Source organism: Trachinotus anak, unplaced genomic scaffold, assembly GCF_046630095.1.
Source record: "Trachinotus anak isolate AG129_WGS33_773 ecotype Australia unplaced genomic scaffold, CSIRO_AGI_Tana_v1 ptg000021l, whole genome shotgun sequence".
Lineage (NCBI taxonomy): Eukaryota > Metazoa > Chordata > Actinopteri > Carangiformes > Carangidae > Trachinotus > Trachinotus anak.
The window spans coordinates 18532449-18556645 of NW_027273872.1; the positions used below are offsets into that span (position 1 = coordinate 18532449).

At 40.7% G+C, this 24197-nt stretch overlaps 4 protein-coding genes across 4 annotated transcripts; 2 read left to right on the top strand and 2 right to left on the bottom strand.

Annotated features, from left to right (window-relative positions):
* Positions 1–309: 309 nt before the first annotated feature.
* Positions 310–6420, bottom strand: trim105 (tripartite motif containing 105). The gene is made up of 7 exons (XM_071458445.1): positions 6207–6420; positions 5367–5715; positions 3259–3354; positions 2347–2580; positions 2138–2151; positions 1866–1981; positions 310–1619 (listed from the first exon to the last, which is right to left on the bottom strand). Exons 2-7 carry the CDS (start codon positions 5661–5663, stop codon positions 1060–1062), a joined length of 1317 nt encoding a protein of 438 aa, XP_071314546.1. The 5' UTR covers positions 5664–5715; positions 6207–6420; the 3' UTR covers positions 310–1059.
* A 2972-nt stretch (positions 6421–9392) lies between these two features.
* On the top strand, positions 9393–14855 carry npy7r (neuropeptide Y receptor Y7). Its single transcript, XM_071458447.1, has 2 exons — positions 9393–9717; positions 12376–14855. Exon 2 carries the CDS (start codon positions 12413–12415, stop codon positions 13520–13522), a length of 1110 nt encoding a protein of 369 aa, XP_071314548.1. The 5' UTR covers positions 9393–9717; positions 12376–12412; the 3' UTR covers positions 13523–14855.
* Positions 14856–15469: 614 nt separating this feature from the next.
* On the top strand, positions 15470–19583 carry prelid1a (PRELI domain containing 1a). The gene is made up of 6 exons (XM_071458449.1): positions 15470–15627; positions 16033–16148; positions 17298–17523; positions 17619–17732; positions 18060–18138; positions 18607–19583. The coding sequence occupies exons 2-6, from the start codon at positions 16057–16059 to the stop codon at positions 18726–18728; spliced, it is 633 nt and encodes a 210-aa protein (XP_071314550.1). The 5' UTR covers positions 15470–15627; positions 16033–16056; the 3' UTR covers positions 18729–19583.
* Positions 19584–19746: 163 nt separating this feature from the next.
* On the bottom strand, positions 19747–23594 carry mxd3 (MAX dimerization protein 3). The gene is made up of 6 exons (XM_071458450.1): positions 23234–23594; positions 22484–22583; positions 22276–22305; positions 22027–22141; positions 21598–21763; positions 19747–21106 (listed from the first exon to the last, which is right to left on the bottom strand). Exons 1-6 carry the CDS (start codon positions 23301–23303, stop codon positions 20988–20990), a joined length of 600 nt encoding a protein of 199 aa, XP_071314551.1. The 5' UTR covers positions 23304–23594; the 3' UTR covers positions 19747–20987.
* Positions 23595–24197: the final 603 nt, after the last annotated feature.

Consider the following 24197-nt stretch of genomic DNA (forward strand, 5'->3'; position numbering starts at 1 on the left):
TTCCAGTCCAGGTGCAGAGAAGTCAACAACCCTGCACTGTCGCTCTTGTTAAATGTCTTTGAATTCCCATCAACTGTAGTGCCCGGAGTTGTGTGTTCTGCTTTGATGGTGCTTAATAACATCCTTGATTATTTCAAGTGAGGTCATGGAAGTGTGCAGTGCCACAGCTGCAGAAAAGAATCAAAGACAGTGTTTATATGAGAAAGAAAAAGTGATTTTATTGATTGCCTGCGTCAGCATTTTTTACAGTAATTGTTTTGGAATTTAAATCAGGAAATGGTGGAACATGTAACTGACTTGACAACAATGTAGAATTTACTGCATTTTAATATTTCCTTCATCCATAACAAATTTACAATCAAGTGCATTATACTACGTGTTCTAGTTTAGGTACATACAATTTATATAAATGAACATACACATGACAAATCAACAGAAGCTGCTAGAAGTCAGCTACAGAACTCATAAGGTGCTATAAAGTGGCATCTGTGTGATCAGAGAAACATCTAAAATGTACAAAGCATGAAGAACCATTTAATCAAACATAAAATCTCACAGTAAAGTAAAAAAAAAAAAAAAAAATTAATGCTAATTAAACTCAAGTGTGATGAAAAAAACCTTTTACGAGCAAGACAGTCTGGCTTGGTGAGAGGTAATTATTCAGATAATCACTTCAAAGGTCAACTATCTACAGATACTTGGTTAAACAGCAAAGAGCCAGTAGGTCCTAAAATGTAATTACATGCATCTGAGCTTTGTTATATTTAACCCAAAATGGTTAAGTGCAGTGATTTCAGCAAAATGGAAATTTTAATATGGTGAGGAGGCAATTTTCATAACATTTCAAGGCCCTTAAGGCTAATTTCAGAAAGAAAATAGAAGCATGTGGTGAAATCCAGTCATTAAAGAATGGAAAATAGGAGAACTGTATGGCGAAATGGCACCGTAATGCAAACAATGGCATTACTGTTTTTTAACAGCTGAGTGATAACAGCCCTTGGTCAATAAGTGAATAACCTGCCCCTATATACTGACAAGCTTTTATTGATTGCAGCCATATTAGTCAGACAGGGCGACAGGTGGGTAGTGGAGGAGTTTGATAGGCTGAGGTTCCTGACTGCTGCCACTAATACATGGGCTGAAGAAGGGGAACACCTTGCCCCTCGGCCCGTTGGCAAATGAGTAGAGCAGGCTCATATCATCTGCGTTGTAGAAGGACACCCTCCTCTCCTCGCAGTCCAAGAAAACACCGAGCCTCTGAGGGGAAGACCTGAGCTGCAGCCTCGTCCAGGGCTGGGTCCCGGCTGAGTACTCATTCCTGTTGCGGAGCCGCAGAGTCCAGTATCCGCTTTCAGGACTCAGCTTGATCCGTGAGTTCCTGTCTACGGCCTCTGAGGCCACGCCCAGGTCCCACTTGGCCTTAGAGCCCACTTCAACCTCCCAGTAGTGTCGGCCTGCCTGGAAGCCCTGGGTAGCCAGAATGTTAACACACTGAAGAAAACGCTTGTTGTGGTCCGTGTACAATACCATACCATCACATTCGACCGCCATGGTTCTGTCCCTGGAGACTCTAATGCTCGGGTGCGCTGTGTCAACATCAAATGTTAATGGGGACGGACCTTTGGGATGAAAAAATTCATTTAATGATGACAGTGATAATATTCACAGTAAAATAATTTAACTGAGTGTCACATTTAAAATTGAAAGAATATCAACGGTCTCATTACTGTCATTCTGATAACACTTCAACATCTTTAAATAATACTTAGGTAATTTATCAATAATTACTCCCACTCTTTAGGTGGAACCAGTTTTCAGTTGACACCTGTTTTGTGTCTAAAGAAGCACATCAGAGAGGAAATTACCTGGCTTCAAAGACTTGAACATTTTTCTCCATGTGATGTACTGTAATGGGGCCATGTATTTGTTGCTGAAAGCATGTGTATCAAACTCTGGGGCAATATCCACCTGCACACATGGTCTGTTGACAGAAAAAAAAGGCAAACATAAATTTGATTAGGGTCATTTATTCTCAGCACAAATGGCACTAAATGGAGGTAGAAATCAAATAAGCATATGACAGGTGCAAAAATGCTAAAAGCAATCAATCAGTCATAACAGTGAAATGAACGCTTACCTCAGCGGTGGAAGCTACAGAAAATAATGAAGAAGAAATATTCCATCAAAAACTGTTCAAATCAATGCAAAGTCACAAGTCAAATTAAACGACACTATGTTTTTATTTCAAGTTCAGATTTAATCTACATATTCATAGCCTGACATCAACTTTGAGACAGACAAAACTTTGATTCTAATTTAAACCTTTTATCCTTCCTAAGGCCTCACCTCAGTCAGTACTATGTTCTCAGTGGCAGTGCTAGCCTGCTGGAGCGTCCTCATATTCTCCTCCAGCTCCCTGACAGCCAGCTTGAGGGCCTCCAGGTGGCGCTCGACCTTCTCCAGCTCCTCCTCCTGCTCCCTCCTTAGCTGCTCCAGCATGCACGTCTCCTCATCGTCCAGGATCTGATGGAGAGCTCTGAACTCACCTTTGACACGAGCCTGCAGATCTGCTCCGAACCTCTGAAGGGAGGAATCACCACTGTTACAGCTAGAGGGGATAATGTGATACTTTCTAGGCAGTACCACACTTTTCATCAATCAGTTAGACATTGTAAAGAGTTAGCTAAGATGCTGAGAGGCTTGTTCCATTAAAGCTTTAAATTATTTGTGCCCCGGTACACATCTCTAGTGAGAAACAAATAAGGGATAAAACATCTCTCTAAAAGATCTCAGTGTCAAACAACTACAGGCTGTTTGAGGATTTCCTGTTCATCATCTCATCACAGCATGCACAACTAAACTCAAGCTCTTATCTTCCATCTGTCTCAAACACGAGACATTATATATGTTCACAGTTTGTGTAACAGTCTCGCCAGTTGTTTAAGATGTGTGTGAAGTGACTGGTTTAACTGGTTTAAAGAAAATATGACAGAATCATCATCCTGTGAGAATTAGACTGTATAGAAGTAAAGATTTCCTCTGCATAGTTGACACACAACAAAGTGAAAGGTTAGAAAGGCATTTATGCACCCAAGCGCGAGACCATTATGTTTTACATATCAAAGCACAAACTGTCACTTACCACATCTGCAAACACCACTAAATATGCACAGTGACATATTGCAAACAGCCATTAGAGAGGGACATGTGCATTCTTATCTGTTAAGTGCTGCCATCCAGTGACTTAGAGGAGTGTACCTTTATGGCATCCATCTTGTCTTTGTCTCTGACAATACTGCTGTTGTAGTCGTCCCTCCTCAGTCGATAGCTCTCGAAAGTCTCTTTCAGTTGTTTCTGTACAAAAATATGCAAAACAAATCAGTGTGGGGACAAAACAATGGCAGAGAGACAGAGAGTCTGCAGAAACTCGCAAATAACTATATACAAATAAGTATAAAAGTATCTGATAGGTAATGTAAAATACTGTCTTAATGGGAATATATTATGCTTTTTGTGATTTATCTCATTTATATACTGTTGGATGGCCATGTTAAACATCATAAGCTCCAAAAGCTATAGTGAATGTATGTTAATTGCTTCCTGTAAGACTAAAGCTTACACTCAGATGTACGAGCATTGGAAGTCCACAAACGGACCTCCGCTCTGGGCCTCTGCTCCAGGCCCAGCAGCCCCAGCACCGTAGCACGCCTACGGAGCACAGGCTGCGAGGATCGCAATGCAAGTGATCAAAATGTGTGGAAGAAAGTGTCCTTGTTGTTGCTGTGTTGGAAGGAAGGCAATATTAGACACCAGTGGATATCATCCACCTCATACAGCCACTGAACCCCTGCATTTCTATCTGGACTTTTGACCAAGGCAACCTGGTTCAACAGCCACAGCCCACCTGCTGGGCTGAGAGTGTCGGCTACACTGCTACTGAAGGACGAGCAGCTCCAATTTTATCCGGCCAGTGTGTCAATTCAAAGACCCTGACTGTGAGTATGTCATGGAAATATTTTTTCTTTGTTGTTTATTATGATCACTCTGCACATGAAGAACTGTTTTATTGATCAACTGTAGCGGCAGATGTGTTTGCTAGTTTGTGCATTTTTGAATTCCTGCTCAGAGCTTTGGAAGCTGACCAGTCAGAGCAGAGCTAGGCTTTGTTAGAGGGGAGTCTTGAGGACACAGGACTGTTTCATACAGAGGGCGACAAAAGATACTTTAGAAATAGACAGTGAGAAAAATGTGTTTTATGAACATTAAAGCATGTTAACATTTTCTAATAGACTCCTGAAATAAAAATATGAACTCAAAAATGAGCAGCCATTCCATTCTTAGTGTGTTGAATCAGCACTATGGTAGCTTCAGAGGAGGAACTTTGTGGTGGTGTTGAATTAAACTGCATTGTATTGACAGGTGTTAATAGTTTAACATTTTAATATGGACGCACTCTTGCTTTCTTGCTGCCTTGTCATCACAATGAGGTTACCCAACATCCCGTGGAGGCGACAGGAAGTGACTGTGCCTGAACAAGAAATGGTCCGCCACATAAGGCCCCGTAAAACTGCTACTTGTTATTTTTTACACTTATGTTTTTGATAAGTCAAACAAGATATAATATGTTAATTATTAAATCTTGGAGGTACTTGTAGTTGGATTTTATTACATTTGGTCAGAGCCAGGCTAGCTGTTTCGCCGTGTTTCCACTCTTTACAGGTTTTTGCTAAGATAAGTTAATCAGCTGCTGGACCAGCTACGGCAACTGAACACCACTTTTCCATTCAAATGGACCCTATTGTATCTTCTCATGTAACTCTCTGCAAAAAATTAGTGACCATATTTCCCAATATGTAAAAAAAAATACAAGTAAAGATGAACACAGTCCTCTCTTACATAGTATATAAATGTTTAAATATGACAAGAATGACAAAGATAGGATTTATTACAGAAAGTTTGAATTTAATTCCACCATATAGATGCAAATGCACAGGTGGTTTTATTATTCTGAGTATTTACGTTCCCCAGCTGCGGTTAAGTCATATATCTTGTCATTCAAAGTAATATAAAAAGGGAGTGAAGAGTGACCTCTGCCCTGCAATTCCAGTGAGATAAGTTCAGGGTGTAACTAAAGTGACAAGCATATGTGAACTCAAATAGAGGATATAAATGTATTCAACTTGTATAGCTCAAAGGTTACAGAACGCTCATTTTTAATTGATCTGTTTACTTTGGGGCAAACAATTATTTGTTCAAGATTGCACAACAGTTAACATCACTTTCCAGATGGCCAAGAAAAAAGTCATGGAAGGAAGCCAACAGGATCATGGTCAAACTTGCGGTGAGACGAAATGCAGTGAACTCACCTCGAGGTTCTGGATGTAAGCGTCGGAGGTGGTGGCCCTGACCTTCTCTACCATAGCTGCGACTAGGTAGTTGGTCTGAAACTGCCTGCAGCTGAACTCCTTTCGGCACTGAGGGCAGGTTACAGGCCCCTGTGTTCCTCTCCAGTACCTGGAGATGCACTGCTTGCAGAAGTGGTGCATGCAGCCCAACATGACAGGCTCCCGAAACAAGTCACAGCAGATGGCACATGTCAGATCCTCTCTCAGGGTGCCTTTGGTAGATGAAACATTTGCAGCAGCAGCAGCAGCAGCAGCCATGGTGACAGGAGCTTTCCTCTGCTGTCCACACTGAGGAAATGAAAGCAAAAGCCTGGAGGAAGAGAGAAAGAGGAGATGAACACTCCCTTCCCTTTGTGAAGACAATTTACAGGGCAACATGTTTGTTTAAGTCAGCTGCAATTAAATAAATCTGACATGAAGTTCACTTATACAGTAATAGCTTCCTGTTGTTCATCAAGTTAATCATTGTCTAACACTGGATCTTCTGAAGTCTGAAGTCCAACAGAGAAGAAATTGGTGTAAATAACTCTCCTCTTGCTCCGTGGAGTAAACCAAGCACCAGCTTCAAATGAAAACGTTAGGAACCAGGTGATATATCACGGGACCCCGTAAGCTAGCTTGTGATTTGTATTGTGAAAGCAATGTTTGGTCGGATGGTTTGTTTGGTTTTGCATTGATACTGTTTAGCTACATATAGCAACCAGAAAACAGCTTTTTTTCCAGCAACATAAAGCGAAATGACATTAAAGACTTGACATGGGGACTATATTCGACGTTTATTTAACACTTTAATGAACTTACGTTATCTGCTGCTCGGGGAAAATGCCTCCTCTGCTGCGCGCTGGTCCTCTCGCCTGATGTTCAGGAACAAGCCGTCCACCAGTGACTGCGCATGTGCCAACTACAACCCCACTTCTGATTGGTCCATCCGCCCCACACAGTAAACAGCAGAATGAGCCTTCACGCAGCCAGCTGCTCCATCTCCTCTAGACTTCACTCATCTCCTGTGTCGCTTTACCCAGGGGCTGCATCAAAAACAAAAGCAACATTTCCTTACTGCTGCAAATTTGCGGAACAGTCGGAATGGCACTGTGATTAAGCATTTTTCACTTCCTTCATTGTGCCTCACCACAAGCAGGGCAACAGCCAGGGTTTTAGAAATCCCATTTCCCCTATAACTATCCCCTTTTTTCTGTAAATGTTATCCTTACATGATTATATAAATATAATTTCATGAGTATCTCCACAAATTATATGTTTCAAGGATATAATTCTGGTGGAGAAATGCTGATTTATTTCCTGATAGTTGGATTCAAAGGGCCACCCCAGCAATTTAGTGCTGCGCTTCAGTAAAGTTAACAGACTTACAAGAGCCATGTTTTTAAAAGAAACGTTAAAATCGAAGGAGGAGAGACAGAGACATCCATGAGTTTTAGTCCCGAGTGCAGGTTAAGCCCTCAAAAACACTGAATGCTACATTTCCCATCGTGCTGCTCGGTGATGACTTTCATTATATCCTCAGTGGCTCATGTCTTACAAACATGCCCAGTTTGTAAGACAAGCTTTCCGCTACACTTTTGTCACCTCTAAGCCCAAGCTGTGAGAAGGAAGAAAAAGTAGCTTTTTTCATAGGCTACTTTAAAAGGCTCTATGCAACTGCTTTCACAGGCTGGGAGCTATTCTGTGTCAAGTTAACTGAAGCCCATGTGTAAAATTGATAAATTGACCCTGTAATTAAATAACTTACCTGATATCCACTATCTATAATTTCACGTTATTAAAACCTGCAGTTTTACCAGAAACAATATCAAGGGCCTCTGTGTCATCATTAGTAGCTACCGCTTACGAGGCATAGCTATCAAACATACAATACATTTTAATGGGACGTCTAATATGACTGTCCATGGTGCTATATTTTACATGTGTATATGGACACACAACTTGATCGGAGACATATCAGGCCTATATCATTTTTACTTTCCTGGATGTATTGTCTTTGTCTTAGAATAAAAGAAAAGCACACCAGGCAGCCAATAATTGGAGCGTTCCACACAAATGTTTACCCAGGGAATCCAATTTGCAGACTTCACAGAGTGTCCATCCTTTTAAATCAATATTTTTAATCACTGAGAAATTAAGGGCTGTTATCTGCAGTTGGCTACAGTCTCCACCTGTCAAATTTGACCTCCTTGAGAAAGGAAAAGGGAGGCATGAAGGGGATTTCTCCCTTGGTCTCTACTTGATTCCTACATTCAGTCTTTTCACGCAGCCCACACACAGACAGACATACAGACAGAGAGAGTCAGGAACAACAGGCCCAATGTATGCTGTGCCACGTGAGGACGCCATGGTCTCTGATCAGATCACTGGCACCAGTGCTCTCAGAGGAGCTGGACAGAAACAGCGATCAGATCGAGGGCAGTGGGCTGTAAATACAGGATCCCCAGCCATGTGGAGAGAGCTCACGAAGTAGGTGCACGTAGATTGATATGAGCCCGGGAAAATGAATGATGCTGCAGAAACCTGCCTCTTAACAAGCATTTTTTGCAATGTTAAACTTAGAGAGATGGAAGAGAACGAGAATTTTCTGCAAGGTTAAACTTAGAGATTGAAGAGAATGAGAATTTTCTGCAAGACCACAAATGTAAAACCTTCACAGCTCTCTCTCCAGAATCTGTTGGAGATAAGCAAGTTTGTGGCAAGGACAGAAATTCTTTCTCTGTAAAACATGCAAGTATGAGAGAGCTGTCAACCTTGACTGTCCAGTGAACCAGTGCACGTGCAGGTAGGGGAGTGGCCTTCATAATTGAAATAATAAATTGAGGTGGAGAGGCAGCCTGCCCCAATCAATAAGGGTAATCTATGTGGCTGAGTCAATTATCGCACCAATTATTGCTTCATCAAATAAAATCCCACAAAGATGATTCAGGGATTTCATCCAGTGCTGCTCCTTGAATGATGACAGTGAAAGGCAGCTCTTAGCAGCTCTGGGGAAGTGCAGAAACGAGGCTCAAGGGAAACATGATCTCCTGTTCTGTTATCAAGTTCACAAAACATTCTCCTAGAGGGTGGAAATGGTTTTCCACCAGACTAAAGCTCCTTTGTTTATATCTAATTTCAAGCGACAGTGTGTGGTCCTTACCTCAATTATCTGATGTCATACCCTTCACATCTCTGTGCTACAGGTCTGATAAGGTGAATTCATTTCAAACAGAGTCATGAGAGCTGCAGGTGTATAAATTCTTATTGCTTCAGTATTTTTCAACACTCTAAATCCCATTTATTTTATGGTAACTCTCTTTTGAACTTGTAAGTATGCCTAGTAATTAGTTTTATTTTACCTTAAACTTTCCACTGGAGATGTCCTACTTTGCAGCCCTACAGCTTTATCAAAAAGAGGGAAAAGGTTCCTCAACAGTCTTTTCACAAACTGCTCCAAGTTTTTGCTGCAATGTATGAATGAAAATGGCTCCAGGCACACTACAATATAACTTCATTCATTTAAACCCCATAAGAATTTAAATCATTCAGGTAAATGACACACTCTGTATGATATCAATACTAGAATTCACTAGCTACAGTAGGATTCAGTGTCTATCAAACTGAAAACAACGATCCATTCAAGAACTTTATTCTATGTTAGGAAATCATGAGCGCTCACATGAGCTTGTGAGAGATTTATATCTTCATTGTCTTCACAGGGAATCAACTCAATCTGACAGCGGCTTCACAGGTAACTAACAATGGCTTGTTGCACCACAATATGACACTGTGTCACATGCTGATATTATACTGTTGCCCTGATTACAGAAATTAGATCAGTTGTGACAGTGACATAAAGCAATAGGCCTAGAAGAGGATTTGTTTTACAACACACAATTGTTCCAAAGTTCATTCAAAATCGTCAACAAGAATGAGGCTTTAAGTAATAAAGTGGAAAGCCTTATTGGAAATATAGTGAATGATAAAACTACACAGTGTAATAAACTCAGTGACTTAACGCTGCGTTGGCACATCAAAACACATGATATTTAATTAGCCTACATTTCTTTGCTGAGAAATGCAGTGGAAGTTAAATAACATGGATGCCCCCCTTTAAATGTGGTCCACGAAGCGCAGTCCCTGCGCAGCTCTCGCAGCGCTGATGTGGACGCTCACACTGAATCCTGTAGACCTGCCACAGGGACGCACAGTCCAGCCACAAGATGCGCACTAGACGCTACAGCTTGGGAGGAGCTTCGGGATTTTCCCCCCTTGTTTCACGCCACTCTCGAGTGAGGACCGGTTTGCAAAAGGAGATATAGGGGGAAAGGTGAGTCCATTAATATGTAGATGGCGTTCATTTAGACTTTGGATGGATATTGCGAGGCTAGTTTGGTGACAAAAACCTGAGGCGCAAGGTATTAAATTCTCTGCTCTTTTGTGACAGCAACCTGTAGTTACTGAACTACTACACTGTATGTGCGTAATTTGGATATGAGAGAAACCTTTGAGAAGAAGGATGAAAAACTGTCCAAATTACGAGACAATTAGTGTTATTGGTGCACCTGTCTAGTCAGCTGATTAAGCTCAGAGAGATCACTTGGAGATATTTGAATGCGCACTATTCAGTAACTTAAACAAATGGCGACAAATTACGCACGAACTGAGCATCAATGCACGTTTGATTGGGAATGAGGTACCTCATCATAATCTGATGGCAGTGCATGGAGTTCATTAGAATCCGGTTGTATTGCGGCTGTCTGCTCCAGCAGGTGTAAAGGAACAGATTTCATCAGGGGCACAAGCTTGCCTCAAATCAAGGATTACCATCGCTGTTCAAAAACGGGGGCTTTGACAAATGACTGATGCTTTGTAAAGTGCACATGTCGCCTGCAGCCTACCTGATAAATCCCTGCTGTGTGGCACTGTGAGGCTGTGTGCTCTGGTGACAGAGGGTAGAGACAGGCTGTGCATGCTTTTCGGTTTATGGGCAGTGCAACACTGAAGCTGCCCTCACACCTGAACATTTTATATACTGTGCACTTAAATCTTAAGGAGCTCAGAGCCTGATTGAATGGATTTCATTTCCAGGAAGAGAGACACATCACGCGCACACATACGCACATTTGTTGTCTAGACCTTTTGTTGCTTAAACTCAGCTGCAGCGAGGTCACCCTTGGTAGATAACAATAAAGCAAGACAACAATGCCACAAAATATCACTTACTCCATATTTTGAAATATTCATAACTTTCATTGTAAAGCGATGAAAAAGCAAAGAGTAAACTGAAGTCTGTTCAATCTCTGTCAAAAAGCAGTCCAAAGCAACCACAGAGTGTCTGTCACCAAAGAGATGTCCTCTCACGAAATGCTCTGTTTGTCTCAGTAGATACGTAATGAAAATGTTAGGAATTAAGTGTTAGCCATGAAAAATGTGCAGACAAATGCAAAAAACTACAAACGTATCCAGTTTTAACACTTATAACACATGAAATCCTTTAAAACCAGAGTATTCTGAATTTGTCGAAAACCAATTGCTGAGTCTAATGTCACTTAACGTAATTAGCGTTCATCTGCTAAATGAGAATAAGAGTCATTGACAGTGACACTGACAGTAGTTTTATGCATGTCATAACAAAATGTTCTCTGTATTCAGCAAGAGCTCTCAGCCTCTCACAGGAAATTGACAGAAATGACAAGATAATGAACCACAGAAATGACAGGATTACTATTATTATTATTTTCTTTTTTACTGAAATACAGTTGTGTAAAATGGGCCAGCACCAGTCTCTCTGTCAGAAAATAGGCTTACCACACAATATAGCCAACCCTTTATGAGATGCAGACTGCGTATGAGAGCAGTCTGTGGCTCTAATGATGTAGCTTTGAACTGGCTGATCACATTGCTTCCTCTATCATTTTCCTTTAGCCTTTATAATAGCACAGGTGTTCATGTTCCTTGGAAACACCGCATGCATGTAACCAAATGAATACTTGTACCTAGGCCACTGGCAAGGGAATTTTCAATATGGATAGTGAGAGGCAGAAATTTCTTCTGTTTTTTGGGAAGGTTTGGAACAAGAGAGCTGATTTTCTATTGATTATCATCTTACTGAAATGCATATTTCATTTTCTTAGCTTTTCAGAACATCCTACTCCCCGATGCAATCTTGGGCAATTGTTGTAATAATTAAGATGTACCCATTAGAGAACTCTCCTATCGTCACACTGACATTACTGTCAAGTTACATACTAGATGCCTTTATGACAGTATGATATTTTCAATCCAAAGCACTCTTTTCAGGTAATACGAAGAGAAATGAAATGAAATAGTTGTGTATCGGTTCTGTTCAGTCCGATTTTTTTAGAAGTTGGATTTAGTCAAAGCTCTCGCAGTACATTCAGTGTTGATGAGGAAAAACGACCCTGAAAATAAATTACAGGGTTTTAAGTAAAATGCTAATAATGCCACTTATCTTAACATGTTGACAGCTTATTTCTCTGGGTGTCACACGATATTGTACAGTACAAAAGAGAAGGTATTAAACTAAATAAATGCCCTCAGCAGGGGTAAAACGAGATACACGTTTCAAACATGACTGGCAATCTTTGGCAATGGGAAGCCACAAGGGATCATGTCCTCTTGATTGCACTGGTAACTCTCATTGGTTGGTTTGGATACATATTTAGATGGGGGCTGTTATTCAAACCATTTTTAGCCATCTGGTGAAGACAAGCGACTGGTGACACCATGTGAATGCCACAGTGGAGTTGGCAGTGACAAGAAATGCAGATCAGGGGTGTTGTAAATTCCAAATTGGAGAGAAAAGGGGGAAATGAATAAACACCTGAGGCTCCAGTGTGTGTGTTTTTCACAGTGAATTGTATTTTTTTTTCCTTTGTCATTTTCTTTTCATAGCTTGTATGAATAATATTCTGCCTGGCCTGTCTCAAACAATGACTTTATTTTATGTGTTTTCTCTCCTCAGGTGTCTGCACAGCCTCGATCTGGCATCTTCCGATAAAATGAGCCCACCAGACAAATCCAACAGCACAGAAGAAGGGGCGGCTGGTGAAATCGATCCTTTGTTTAATGATAGCATGGGCTTACACCCACCTGGTTTCCACACTGACATCACCAAGCACCTTGGAGTCCAGATCACCCTGATAACGGCTTATTCCCTAATCATTCTGCTGGGGCTGCTGGGGAATGCTCTTGTCATATACATGATTATTCGCTACAGGAACATGCGAACAGTGACCAACTTCTTCATAGCTAACCTGGCCCTGGCAGACCTCCTGGTAAACACTCTGTGCTTGCCCTTCACTCTGGTCTACACTCTGCTAGATGAGTGGAAGTTTGGGGCTATATTGTGCCACATGGTGCCCTTTGCCCAGGCCCTGAGTGTGCATGTGTCCATCTTTACCATGACTGTCATTGCTCTAGAACGTTACCGCTGTATCGTCTTCCACCTTGGTCGGCGCCTCACGTGGCACTCCAGCTTCCTCATCATGGCTTTCACCTGGACTATGTCTGCTGTCTTGGCAGCACCCCTGGCCATCTTCAGGGAGTATCGCAATGAAGAGATACCTTCCATCAACCTGCGCATCGCTGTCTGCTCTGAGAAGTGGCCTCACGGGACCAGCAGGGACGGAGTCATCTACAGCCTCTCAATGCTGCTCCTACAGTACATTATTCCTTTAGCTATCATTAGCTATGCCTACATCTGCATCTGGGTCAAACTGAAGAATCACATCAGCCCATCCAGCCGCAACGACAGCATCAACCGCCGCAAAAAAACCACCAAGATGTTGGCACTGGTGGTGGTGGTGTTTGCTATCTGCTGGCTTCCGTTCCATGTGTTTCAGCTGGCCAGTGATCTGGACCTGGTGCTCAGGTTTAAGGAGTACAAACTGATATACACAGTGTTCCATATTGTGGCTATGTGTTCGACTTTTACCAACCCTCTCCTGTATGGGTGGATGAATAAAAACTACCGGAATGGCTTCCTTATGGTCTTCCGTTGCGAGGATAAGCCAGATTCTTTCCACCCTGAGGGCTCGTTCAGGACACGCTCCATAAGAGGGTTGACTCTGAATGGTCGTAATGGTGGACATCCTCCCACTGCTGTGTGAGATTAACAGAATTGAAAAAGCCTGTAGAATATGATTGAACACAATGAACGCACCTCTGGTTTGCGGTGCTTGTGGTTCAAAAGTAGCCTTTTGACTATAATGGTCTGATCTTGAGTGTCTATGTCACTGGAGAGGGCTCAAAGCTTTGCATGTAAATTGCTTTATGTGAGGCTTTTCTTTCCTTTGTGAATGGTACTAGTGAAAATACATTTGTTGAACATATTCAAATATGTGTTTAAGATGTTTACTAAGGTGTTAAGTAACTTGGTACAATGTATAACGTGTTTCCTGTTGATGCAGAGCTCTTGTTGGTAAGCAATGTCTAATTAATTATGCGCTCCACACATGCATTGCCTCTCTGAGGCTTTTGATGTGTTCATACTTACTGAAGAGAAGCTGGTGATTATTGCAACTGTGAGAACAAGTGTAATTTGTCACACTTGTTTTTTTTGTCTGTTTTTTTTTTTTTTTTTTGGCTTTTCAAAATATTGGGATGATTTTCACCTAATTAGTCCAAATGATATGTTTTTGGATTAATTACATTTAGTCGTCCAAGGAATCCAGGGGAGGCTACGGCTGATTTTCTGTCCAACCAGGAAGTTAATTGTGTTCACCTGGCAACCAGCTGTTCCTGATCGGATGGACCAGCAGGACTGTGTGTCCAAAGGAATGGGATTGAAAACCACTGAACTGTGTGAAGTGAGAACAACAAGTTACTGATATCTTCATCACAGAATGGGAGCAGCTGCTTTGAGGATATGTAAAAAAAAAAAAAAAAAGGGATTTAGAAGACCTCATTCTGTTTTATATTGATTACATTTAGCTGATAAAGTGTCCTTTGTTGGTGGTCTTTCAATAAGGGAAACAGGAACATTGATTAATTGAATGATTAATGACTGGACCTCTGGGCATACAAACTGAGCCCCTACTATACACATAACTTCCAGAGTTCATTTTACATTCAGGAGAAATTAGGTTTTGTGCCACCATCTCAAATAATGAGACATTGCTTGAATACATAGACTACTCAAAACCTATGGGTGTAGTACTTAGTGCATGTGCCGTGGTTCATGTACTCTGCGTTGGTTACTTAGAGTAATCCAGAAAAAATAAATGTAAACTCCCTGAACCTGACAGCTGGAAAATCCATCTATAGATGTGAAGACAGTCTAAACAGAGGGAGAATAGAAGCGATCGAAGCATTTTTTTTTTGTGTGTGTGCAAAAGTGTGGTTAAAAAGTCATGCACATAAACTTTCAGACTTGACCTTGAACAAAAACCAGAGGGTCCAAATAACATCCAATAAAGCATTTTATGAACAATCTGCCAAATACAGAGTATGCAATGTGATTCATTTTACAGCAAAGAAAATACCTATTGCATTTGTATTGCTGGTTCTTCTTGACACCCACATCACTGATTTCATGGCTTAGCCTATATTCCTTTATAAGCTGTAGATTATTATAGAAGCTCTAAGCCTTTAACAGTACCACCAGTAGACAACCATTAAGTGTAGACCCATGGCATTACACCCATTAGGCCTTACCGCTAATGTGTGAAGATTTTGTTACTTGTTTTCAGGCTTGATTTTAGCTATGTGAAATAAATTATTCATCTATCCTCCTCCACAGTAGTGCGCTTAAGGGGATGTATCTGCAAAAATAGCAAGACAAGGTCAGATCAACAATGTTTATACACTTAATTATACATACTTACATATATTTTTAACCTTTGAGTTGAAGAGATTTTTTTTTAGGTTTTCTGGGTGGTGCACTTTTAAGGAACCTTACAAACAATTGTTATTTATTTTTGAGCACATTGGACGACGTTTGACCCAAATTCTTATGGAAATTCACGCTTTAGAAAAGCGGCGCTGTTAAACCGTGGATGTATCGCGCTGTGCGGGGTTTTATAGTCGCCTCCCGCCCTCTAGTGTTCAAAGTGAGGCTCACACCTGCACCGCCCACCGGAAATGTCGCGATGCTTGACCTTCCCTCTGGTCCCAGCCACGGTTGAGATGAATTGTGGGTGGTCGACCGGTGAAGTTCGTCCCGACGGCAGTAGAAAATGCAAATAGTCACATTTTGAATACCGTCGCCATACAGGTAAATGTCTGTGCCCTTGAAATTAGTCTGCTTGTTGAATGTCGGTCAGAGAAATGTCTCGGTCGTGTTGTGCCATTCATTCATGGCGTTTGCTCCATGCTAGGCTAGCTCATGCTAAGGAGGAAGCTAAGTAGTGCGGACGTGACAAATGCGCAACTGTGACAGTAACGTTATAGCTGATATTACTAACTATGTCTAAATATCCATCAGTCTGTGCTCCTGGTGTTAGCCACAGGCTGCCAGTGGCACAGGAGGCTCGGTGTGCTATTCATGGAGTAATTACATTTCTTTTTGAGTATTTATTTGACTGACAGTTGTCGTGTAGCGTTGAGCTGGATAGTTTGGAAACGAGCTGAATAAACGTGGCAGATTAACACCTTCTTTTGTTTGTCCTGGTCTGCACAGGATATTGCCAAAACTGAGGGAACGATGGTGAAATATTTCTGCTGCGCAGATTTACTCAAAAGCACCTGGGACCAAGTCTGTATTGCTTTCTGGCAACGGTATCCCAACCCCTACAGGTGAGCACAAGAAGAGGAATGGATGTTTTCTTACACTTTTCACCTCTGATCGTTGCTGAGCGTCTTTGTACAAAAGGAAGTGGGGTTATGACTTAACATGTATATACTAAGAAGGCTAAGCAGTTGCTTTGCTTATTTCCGTTTTATGCTGTACCTTAGTAATACCACTGTAAATCAGATGCAAATGTTGTGCTTTTTAATACATTATATTTATTTGTCAGCTAGTTGAAAATAACAGTTTTACATACGCAACATGAACAGATATGATGTGACACTGTTACAGACAAAACTATTGAACAGTAGCCCATATAAAGTACTTCCAATAGGTTTCACCTCAATCAGCTAAAACATTAAAATGCTGCTTACACCTTAATGCATGAGTAATAACAGTACAATAATACATTAATAATCATGACAGGGTCTGTTATACCACCAAATGAGCTCTTTTACTTTTAAAACTACATTTACCTATATTTAATGCTTATATTTTTATACATTTGTTTTATACTACTAAAGTAAACTTAGGAATGCAGCAACTAAGCTGTAATTGAGCACTTCTATAGTACAGTACTGCTACTTTTACTCAATAAAAGATTTAGATACTACTTCCACCGGTGAGGTTAAGTTGGGTATTTCTCCAGACAGCAGTGACATGGCAGACATCTTACAGTGCAGCAGCTGAAATAACTACTCAGTTGATAAACCAACAACAGTTAGTTAGATACCATTAATTGTTAAATCTGTTTGTAAGCAAAAATGTTGATAATTCACTGGTTCCAGCTTCTCAGCTGTGAACATTTGCTGACTTTCTTGGTGATACAATAGTTAAGTGAATAAATGATAGTAAACAGAGTTTCTTTGGGTTTTGGACTGGTAGTTGGACAGAACAAGCAATTTTGTATGTTTTTCTCAGTTGTATGTTCATCAGGTTTTTGACTGATTCGACAAAGCAATCAATTTTAACACTTACATTTTAGGCTTTTGCAACACAAAACTGACTTTTCTTCCTGTTTTGACACATTATGTTGACTACATTAATTGGTAAAATAATAAACACATTCATGTGGCATGAAAATAATCACTAGTTGCAGCTCTACACAGAGGTTTTATATCAGGTCTTGATCTATAGCATTCCCTTCTCTCCCACAGTAACCATGTTTTGACGGAGGACATAATTTTCCGAGAGGTTACTCCAACCAACTGCCTCATTTCCAGACGTCTGTTGACCAAAACCAGCCGAGCACCTCGCTGGATGGAGCGGTACCTTCCAAAGCACATGGCCAGCTCAGCGTACATTATTGAGGACTCCATTGTGGACCCTCAGAAACGGACCATGACGACATTCACATGGAACATCAGCCACGCTCGGCTCATGGTACCATAGCATTAACATCTGTATGCACAAGGCATTGCATAGAGTAATGATATGGCCTCACGTAGCTTTTGTTTGTTTTGTGCTCTCTGTCCCAGTCTGTAGAAGAGCGGTGTGAGTACCGAATTAACCCTGAGAATGGCAGCTGGACAGAGATGAAAAGAGAAGCTTGGATCTCCTCCAATGTCTACGGGCTCTCTAGAGCTATTCAGGTCAGTAGAGCGAAGTGGAGCACCACACTACGTAAGAGCACAGGGAAATTGTGTGGGGCATTTGAAAGAGAGGCTCACCCGCCTATCTGTCATTCTGTAATTCCTAACATAATACACAGTGTTAAGATGCAGCAGCTGAGGGCTTAAAGCCGTCTGCCAAGTTACTGAGTGATTTATGACATTAGTTGTGATTTTATTTATTTATTATTGTCACCTTCTGAGAGCGTATGTAAGTAAATATGTGATGATATAAGTTATAGGTTGCTGACACATTATTCTCTGAGAGGCATTTTCTGTCTGGATTGACTGTCTGTCGTCTCTTTCCAGGAATTTGGCCTCGCTAGGTTCAAGACCAGTGTTACAAAGACCGTGAAAGGGTTTGAGTATGTTCTGGCCAAAATGCAAGGTAAATCATCATTAAATTACTCATTCCTTATTCATCTGTATTTACACTTGGTTTTATATCTGATGTAATTAAAACATGTCTACAAGTGGTTTCTAAATGGAAGGGGTTTAACTACTAACACCAAAAATTAGTGCAGTGCATTGCATTAATTCCTGGAATGATGCCATGAAAAGGGAATAATAAAGAAGCACAAGTGCTTTGTTGCTAGCTAGGCTGCTAACATTCAGATTATCAAAATAAACTTATTGAACTTAACTTAGGCATTGAATACAAATGAAAAATACATGATCATATTATTTTAGGTATATCCATCTGTACCCACCCCCACCCGTATTGTGTTGAAACCGTGGTGACAGACTTAAGTGTTTGTTTTTATGAGACAATTCAAAACTATTAGGGAATAGCACTGGTATATGGACCTACATAAATACATAGATCAGCCGAATTGATATTTAATTTCTTCTGCAGGTGAAACTCCATCAAGAACCTTAGCAGAAACAGCTACGGAGCGAGCAAGAGAGACGGCACTGGCAGCTAAGGAGAAAGCCAAAGACCTCGCCTCACACGCCCAGAAGAAACAATATGTGTGAGGAGCTACATGAATCACTGGACACTAGGACAGATTTATCTTTACCCCCTCTCATTGTTCAGTCAGGCATCAGGGTAAGACAAACTGATCCCAGTCATGGGTAGACACCTCTGTGAGGTAGCATCCAAGTGAAATGGTGGGTGGACCATAAAAGGCCTGAGCCGGGTTCAAGAGCCTGTTCCAGGCTCCTTGTCCGTGTCACACTGAATTTACTGTACCTTTAATACCAGATCATCTCAGTATTCACCAGAGATAGGGATCTTAGAGAGGAATAGTCAAATTTGGCTCTGGGTGCCATAAAATGATAATAGCACTTTGCCAACCTTGATACTGTTCCTCAGACCTATGCTCAACCTTTGTGCCCATCAACATTGTTTGCTTTGTACTCTGTTCCTTGACGAGTATGTCATGTTGTTTTGTAATAGCATTGTATTATTTTCAGCTTTTGTCAAGAAGCTAAGATTAACATACAGGATATCTTATTAATGCAAATTCATGTGTGATTAACTTAAATTGTTGTTTAGTTGCAATCATGTTATGTTTTAGTTCACCCACCCACACCTTAATCGTCCAACCAAGACTGACTGCTTCAGGTTGAAGTTCCTTGACTGAAGATGGGTCCATATTATTGGCGGTCAAAGCTTGAGAAGAAATACTCACTTGGCACTTATTGTGTTACAATCTGGTTGCAATGGATTTCAGTGTCTTCACTTACATTTAGAATGTGTGTACAGAGGCTAAGATGACCTTGTATTGTACATTCAGCTTAGATCTACCAGTACAACCCATGCAACAATGTGCTCTTACTGTATTAATTAAATATCAGCTTGTCAATAAATGGACAATTTATTTGTAACCATCATGCTGTGATGACTGTATAGTTACGTCAGTGGTTCCCAACCTGGGGAACGGGACACCTGCAATAGGGTTGCAGGATAAATTTGAGGAAACAGGATGGGAAGAAGAACCTGAGTTTCAAAGCAAGAGGTCTTGTAAAATGACCATAAAAAACACATAAATATAGAAAATATTTATTTATATATAAAAAAAAAAGATTACACCAGTACAAAATGCTACATAATATTACTGGGCGGAGAGACAGATGAATGCATACATACTATTAAAAAAGGTAATAAGGCATCTTGCATATACAAAAGTGAAGGGAAAAAGCCACCTTCAGTTATTAAATATATAGCAATGAATAGAATAGACACTTGTAATACAGCATTAATTGCATAATCATTACAAGTAGACATTACCTGCTTGACTGTGGTGAATTTGGTGCATGGGTAATTAACATTTTACTTGACAAATGCTTCAAGCAGCGAAGTGTACAGTTGTGATAATGGACACTGCTAAGAATATGAGCAGTGAGTTAAACTCATTAGATCTGTGCAAGGAGCCCCCTTAATGCTCACAATTTATCTTTCACACAGGCATTTAAAAATTCTTGCACATAACCACAGACTGAATTGTGTACTAATATACTAAATTAATATTTGGCATGGTTATGCAATTGCCAGATATCAATGTGCAAATGTGACCAGTTAATTTCACTGTTATCATTTTGATATACCCACAATCTTTTTGAGATACAACAAGTGCAATGTGTGGCTGTTTTGTGCAACAGAAGAAAAAGAACAAAACACATGGCTGAACTTACATAATAGGACAATAACACAAAACATAGCACAGATTATTGTTTAAGTGCATGCTACACGTGACATTACTGAAATATAAACTTAGTGCTAAAGAGAAGCTGTATAGATTACTAGACCAAATCTGATTTAAGGCAGAATTCAGTATAGACATACTGTAGTAAAGAATAAGTTAAGAGTTTTGAATAAAAAGCCCTTATTTGGATTTAGAAAAGCCCTTAAAGATGAATAAACTGTTTGAATCATTGTAGGTTCCAGACACCTCGTGGCTTTGGAAAAAAAAAAATGCGGTTAATGGTTGATGCCAAAATACATATATATATGCGTAATGTTACATCCATCCCAGCCCAGTGATTTTAACTGCTATTCAGTGCAAATGGACACAGCTCATTCATTATTGTTTAGCTTGTAGTCTGACATAATTTGAAAGGAGAACATCAAAACTTACTCCTTCCATTAGGGAAAAAAAACAAAACAAAAAAAAACAAGTGTTCAGTTGCTCAGTAACATTTTTTCTATTGTCTCTCATCCTCCATTTGCTTGTTTTTGGAATGTTTTCTCCTCTTCCTCTCCACCTGGTGGCATTAAGTGAGTTACTGCTGTCATAGCCAGGCTTTGTCCATGCTGGAGTAACTGTGGTCTGCATCAGTGTGCGTAATGTTCAGTCCGTCAGAGTCCACACAGTCAAACACGATGCTCTCCACATCAACCTCCACGTCCTCTGTAATGAAACCAAAGATCAAATTCATTAGCAGAGGGAAATATGAAGAAATTCACCCGTCCATGGTAGGTTAAACTAGGGCTGATTCTTATTATTGAATATGCATTAATCCACAACAATATATGTTGAACACATTGTGGCAAATGCACAGAAGATGCTGAATAAAAGAATCCAATTGGTATTCAAATATTATACATCACAGAAAAACTGTTCAAGAGGATAAAATACAATATTATGGTTACATTTTGCTTTGATTTATTTATTTAGACAACAGAATTTGATATATTCTAACGTGTTAAGATCATCACAATATGCTAAATGACAATTATGAATTATAGCTCAGCTGCAACCTGATCAGTGTAAATGATGTAAATTTAAAGCACATTAGGAAGAAAGAATAATTACAGTAAACAATACCTGTCTTAATATTTATTTGCCCCCTTGCACAGACTTGAAAAAATGTGAAACTGCCTCGTGTCTGAGAGTCATACCTCTGTCGGAGTCCGACCTCTCGGATGACATGGTTGAGCCCTGACTATTGTTCCTCATCCTCTCTGTTCCTCTCTGCAGCTGCTCGAGCCGAACCCGCAGCTCTCTCTGCTCCCAGCGCAGGCGGCCCTTCAGCTGCTCTGCACGCTCATCCTGCTCCTGCAGCTTCTGAAATGAGAAGGCAGAGAGAGAAACACATGAGCTGTGGACCAAACCTTAGACCTTAACACAGCCAAGTCGGAATAAGCATCTGGAGACACTAACCACTGTCAGCAGATGCACAGTAACAGGTCACTAAATATGGTAAAGCTTATTGGTTGACATCAAAAGTACAGTGTTATGAGGCAAACAACAGTATGAGGCTTAATTTCACTGTCCCTGTCCCTGTCCCGTCTCTGCTCATCAGTACAGTGCAGGGGTGTTGTGTCTACCTTTATGTGAAGCTGGGCTCGTCTCAGCAAGTTCAGGGTGGTGTTCCTCATGGAGTCAGATGAGAGAGGAACTTGTTTCTTGAGTTGCTCCAGGCAGTGCCTCAGTTGAGCTCGTCTACACAACACAACAGGATGCAGCAATCGATGACGTTATTCCATGCACTTGCAAGCAGGGTGTTAGAGACTGTGATAAGACTGACCTTGATCGCCGTGTGATGTTATTCATTGTTGTGACAAAACACGACTTACCTGTTTTTTTCCAGCTCATTGTGAACTGACCTGCAATTACAGGAAGAGACGGATTGTTTAGTCCTCAAACACATTCGTGACAATTACTGCAGCTTCAGCAATGACAGTGTGTGAGGTATTCATGTCTGGAAGGATGCTTTATCAAAACTGAAAGTCAGACTTTACAACCACACCCTCCTGTCAGTTGTTAGTTATGTAGTGTATTCACCTATTGCCACCGGCAGATATCTTCTTGCTCTTCTGTTTGCTTCTCTTATCAGAGTGACCTGGACTTAGAGGCAGGAGTGAAGCATATCCGTGTTCTGCCTCTGTGCAGGAAAAAAACACATCACAGCTGTGTCAGAAAACAGTCTGGGGATAAACCGGCAGCCTCGAAGTCCAGAACAGGCAGAACAGGGTTAAATATAAAGATTTCCCATAATCAATATCTCAATATCCGATATCGTCAATATCATCGACATCGAGGTTGAGGTGACCTGTGGAGGACAAAGGCACTCTGCCGCTGTCATCAGCATCATCTGCTAGACGGTTTGTTTTTGGTTTTGGCGCCATCACACATCACATACTCGCTATTGTAAAAACGGGTTCACAGCCTCGCCGATTTAAACAGCTAATACAGTCTCTACAGAGCCTAAAACAATGAACGAAACCCGGAGCATCGTCTTCTCCTGCCTCACTTTCATTCACCGCAATGAGCGCTCGGGTTCATTTTTGAACTGGAGCAGATTGGCGCCTTCGAGTACAATGATGCGACCGATATGTAGGTCACTGAGTCAAACCCTGAGAGCGCCTTCAGTGATCCTCTGGATGAAATCTCGAAAAATTTGCAATTTCTTATGTCTCTGCGTTGTATTTTGCGTGCATGGCTAGTGTCGTTTCATTGTGCATTTTGTTGTTTTAACAATAAGCAACTTCCTCTCCTGCAGACTGACAGTTGTCATAAAACACATAGGCCCACCTCGCTCTCTTCTCTCCAGAAACTCCGCCGCCCGAAGAAGCACCTGGATGTTGCAAAAGTTTCCCTCCATTGTTGTTTTTGATCAAATAAAACAGACGCGGGTCAAACAGTCTGCTGCGGTCCGAGGTCTGAAGTAGCTGAAGCTGAGTCTGTGCAACGTCCTCAATCCACAATGCCCCAGCACTGACGCTGCCTTCACTGCTCCACGTAAGCTCGGACATTTGAAAGTATGATCGCATTTACAACCCGGCGGGCGCCAGGTTTGTCGAGTGTAACAACAAAACTGGCCATATAAAGTATTGGAGTCTTTTGGTTTAGTTTAATTAAAACGAGTACTTTTATGGGTGATATATTTCAACAACTGTTGTCAGTAAATGTGTGACAAATACCCCGTCGTCGTTGCAATACCTACTTTTTATGTGAAATGGCAAACATATACTACTACTAATACTAATGTATTAAATTAGCATTTTTTTATTAAACACAATGTCATAAACAGTATTACAGTAAACACTATTACAGTACTAAAGTTACGTTTCGTTAACAACATTTACGGATGCATTTGAAGGCGTCTAGACGACGTAATACGTCATTGTTAAGCTCCCTTCCCCTCCGAGGCACCTTTATTTTTCAAACATTTAGCCAAAAATGCTCTGTTAGCCCATGATATTGGTCAACAATGATATTGACCTGCTAATGCATATTTGCCTCTATTAAATCAAAACCTAAAACAATACAGAATAAGATGGTCGTCTCTAAGGAAGTTGTATAAAGTTGCGCATATATTATATTATATTATATTATATCTGTGTACAGAGATCAGCACAGTGTAAATGGTTACTGCAGGAATACAGTTAATCTAGTATTAGTATGGTATGCTCAATCAATGTACTGAAAATCCTGAAACAATCGTTTGAATAGCCACTGAGAGCAGGTGGAGCTGTTCAATTGTCTTCAGATATAG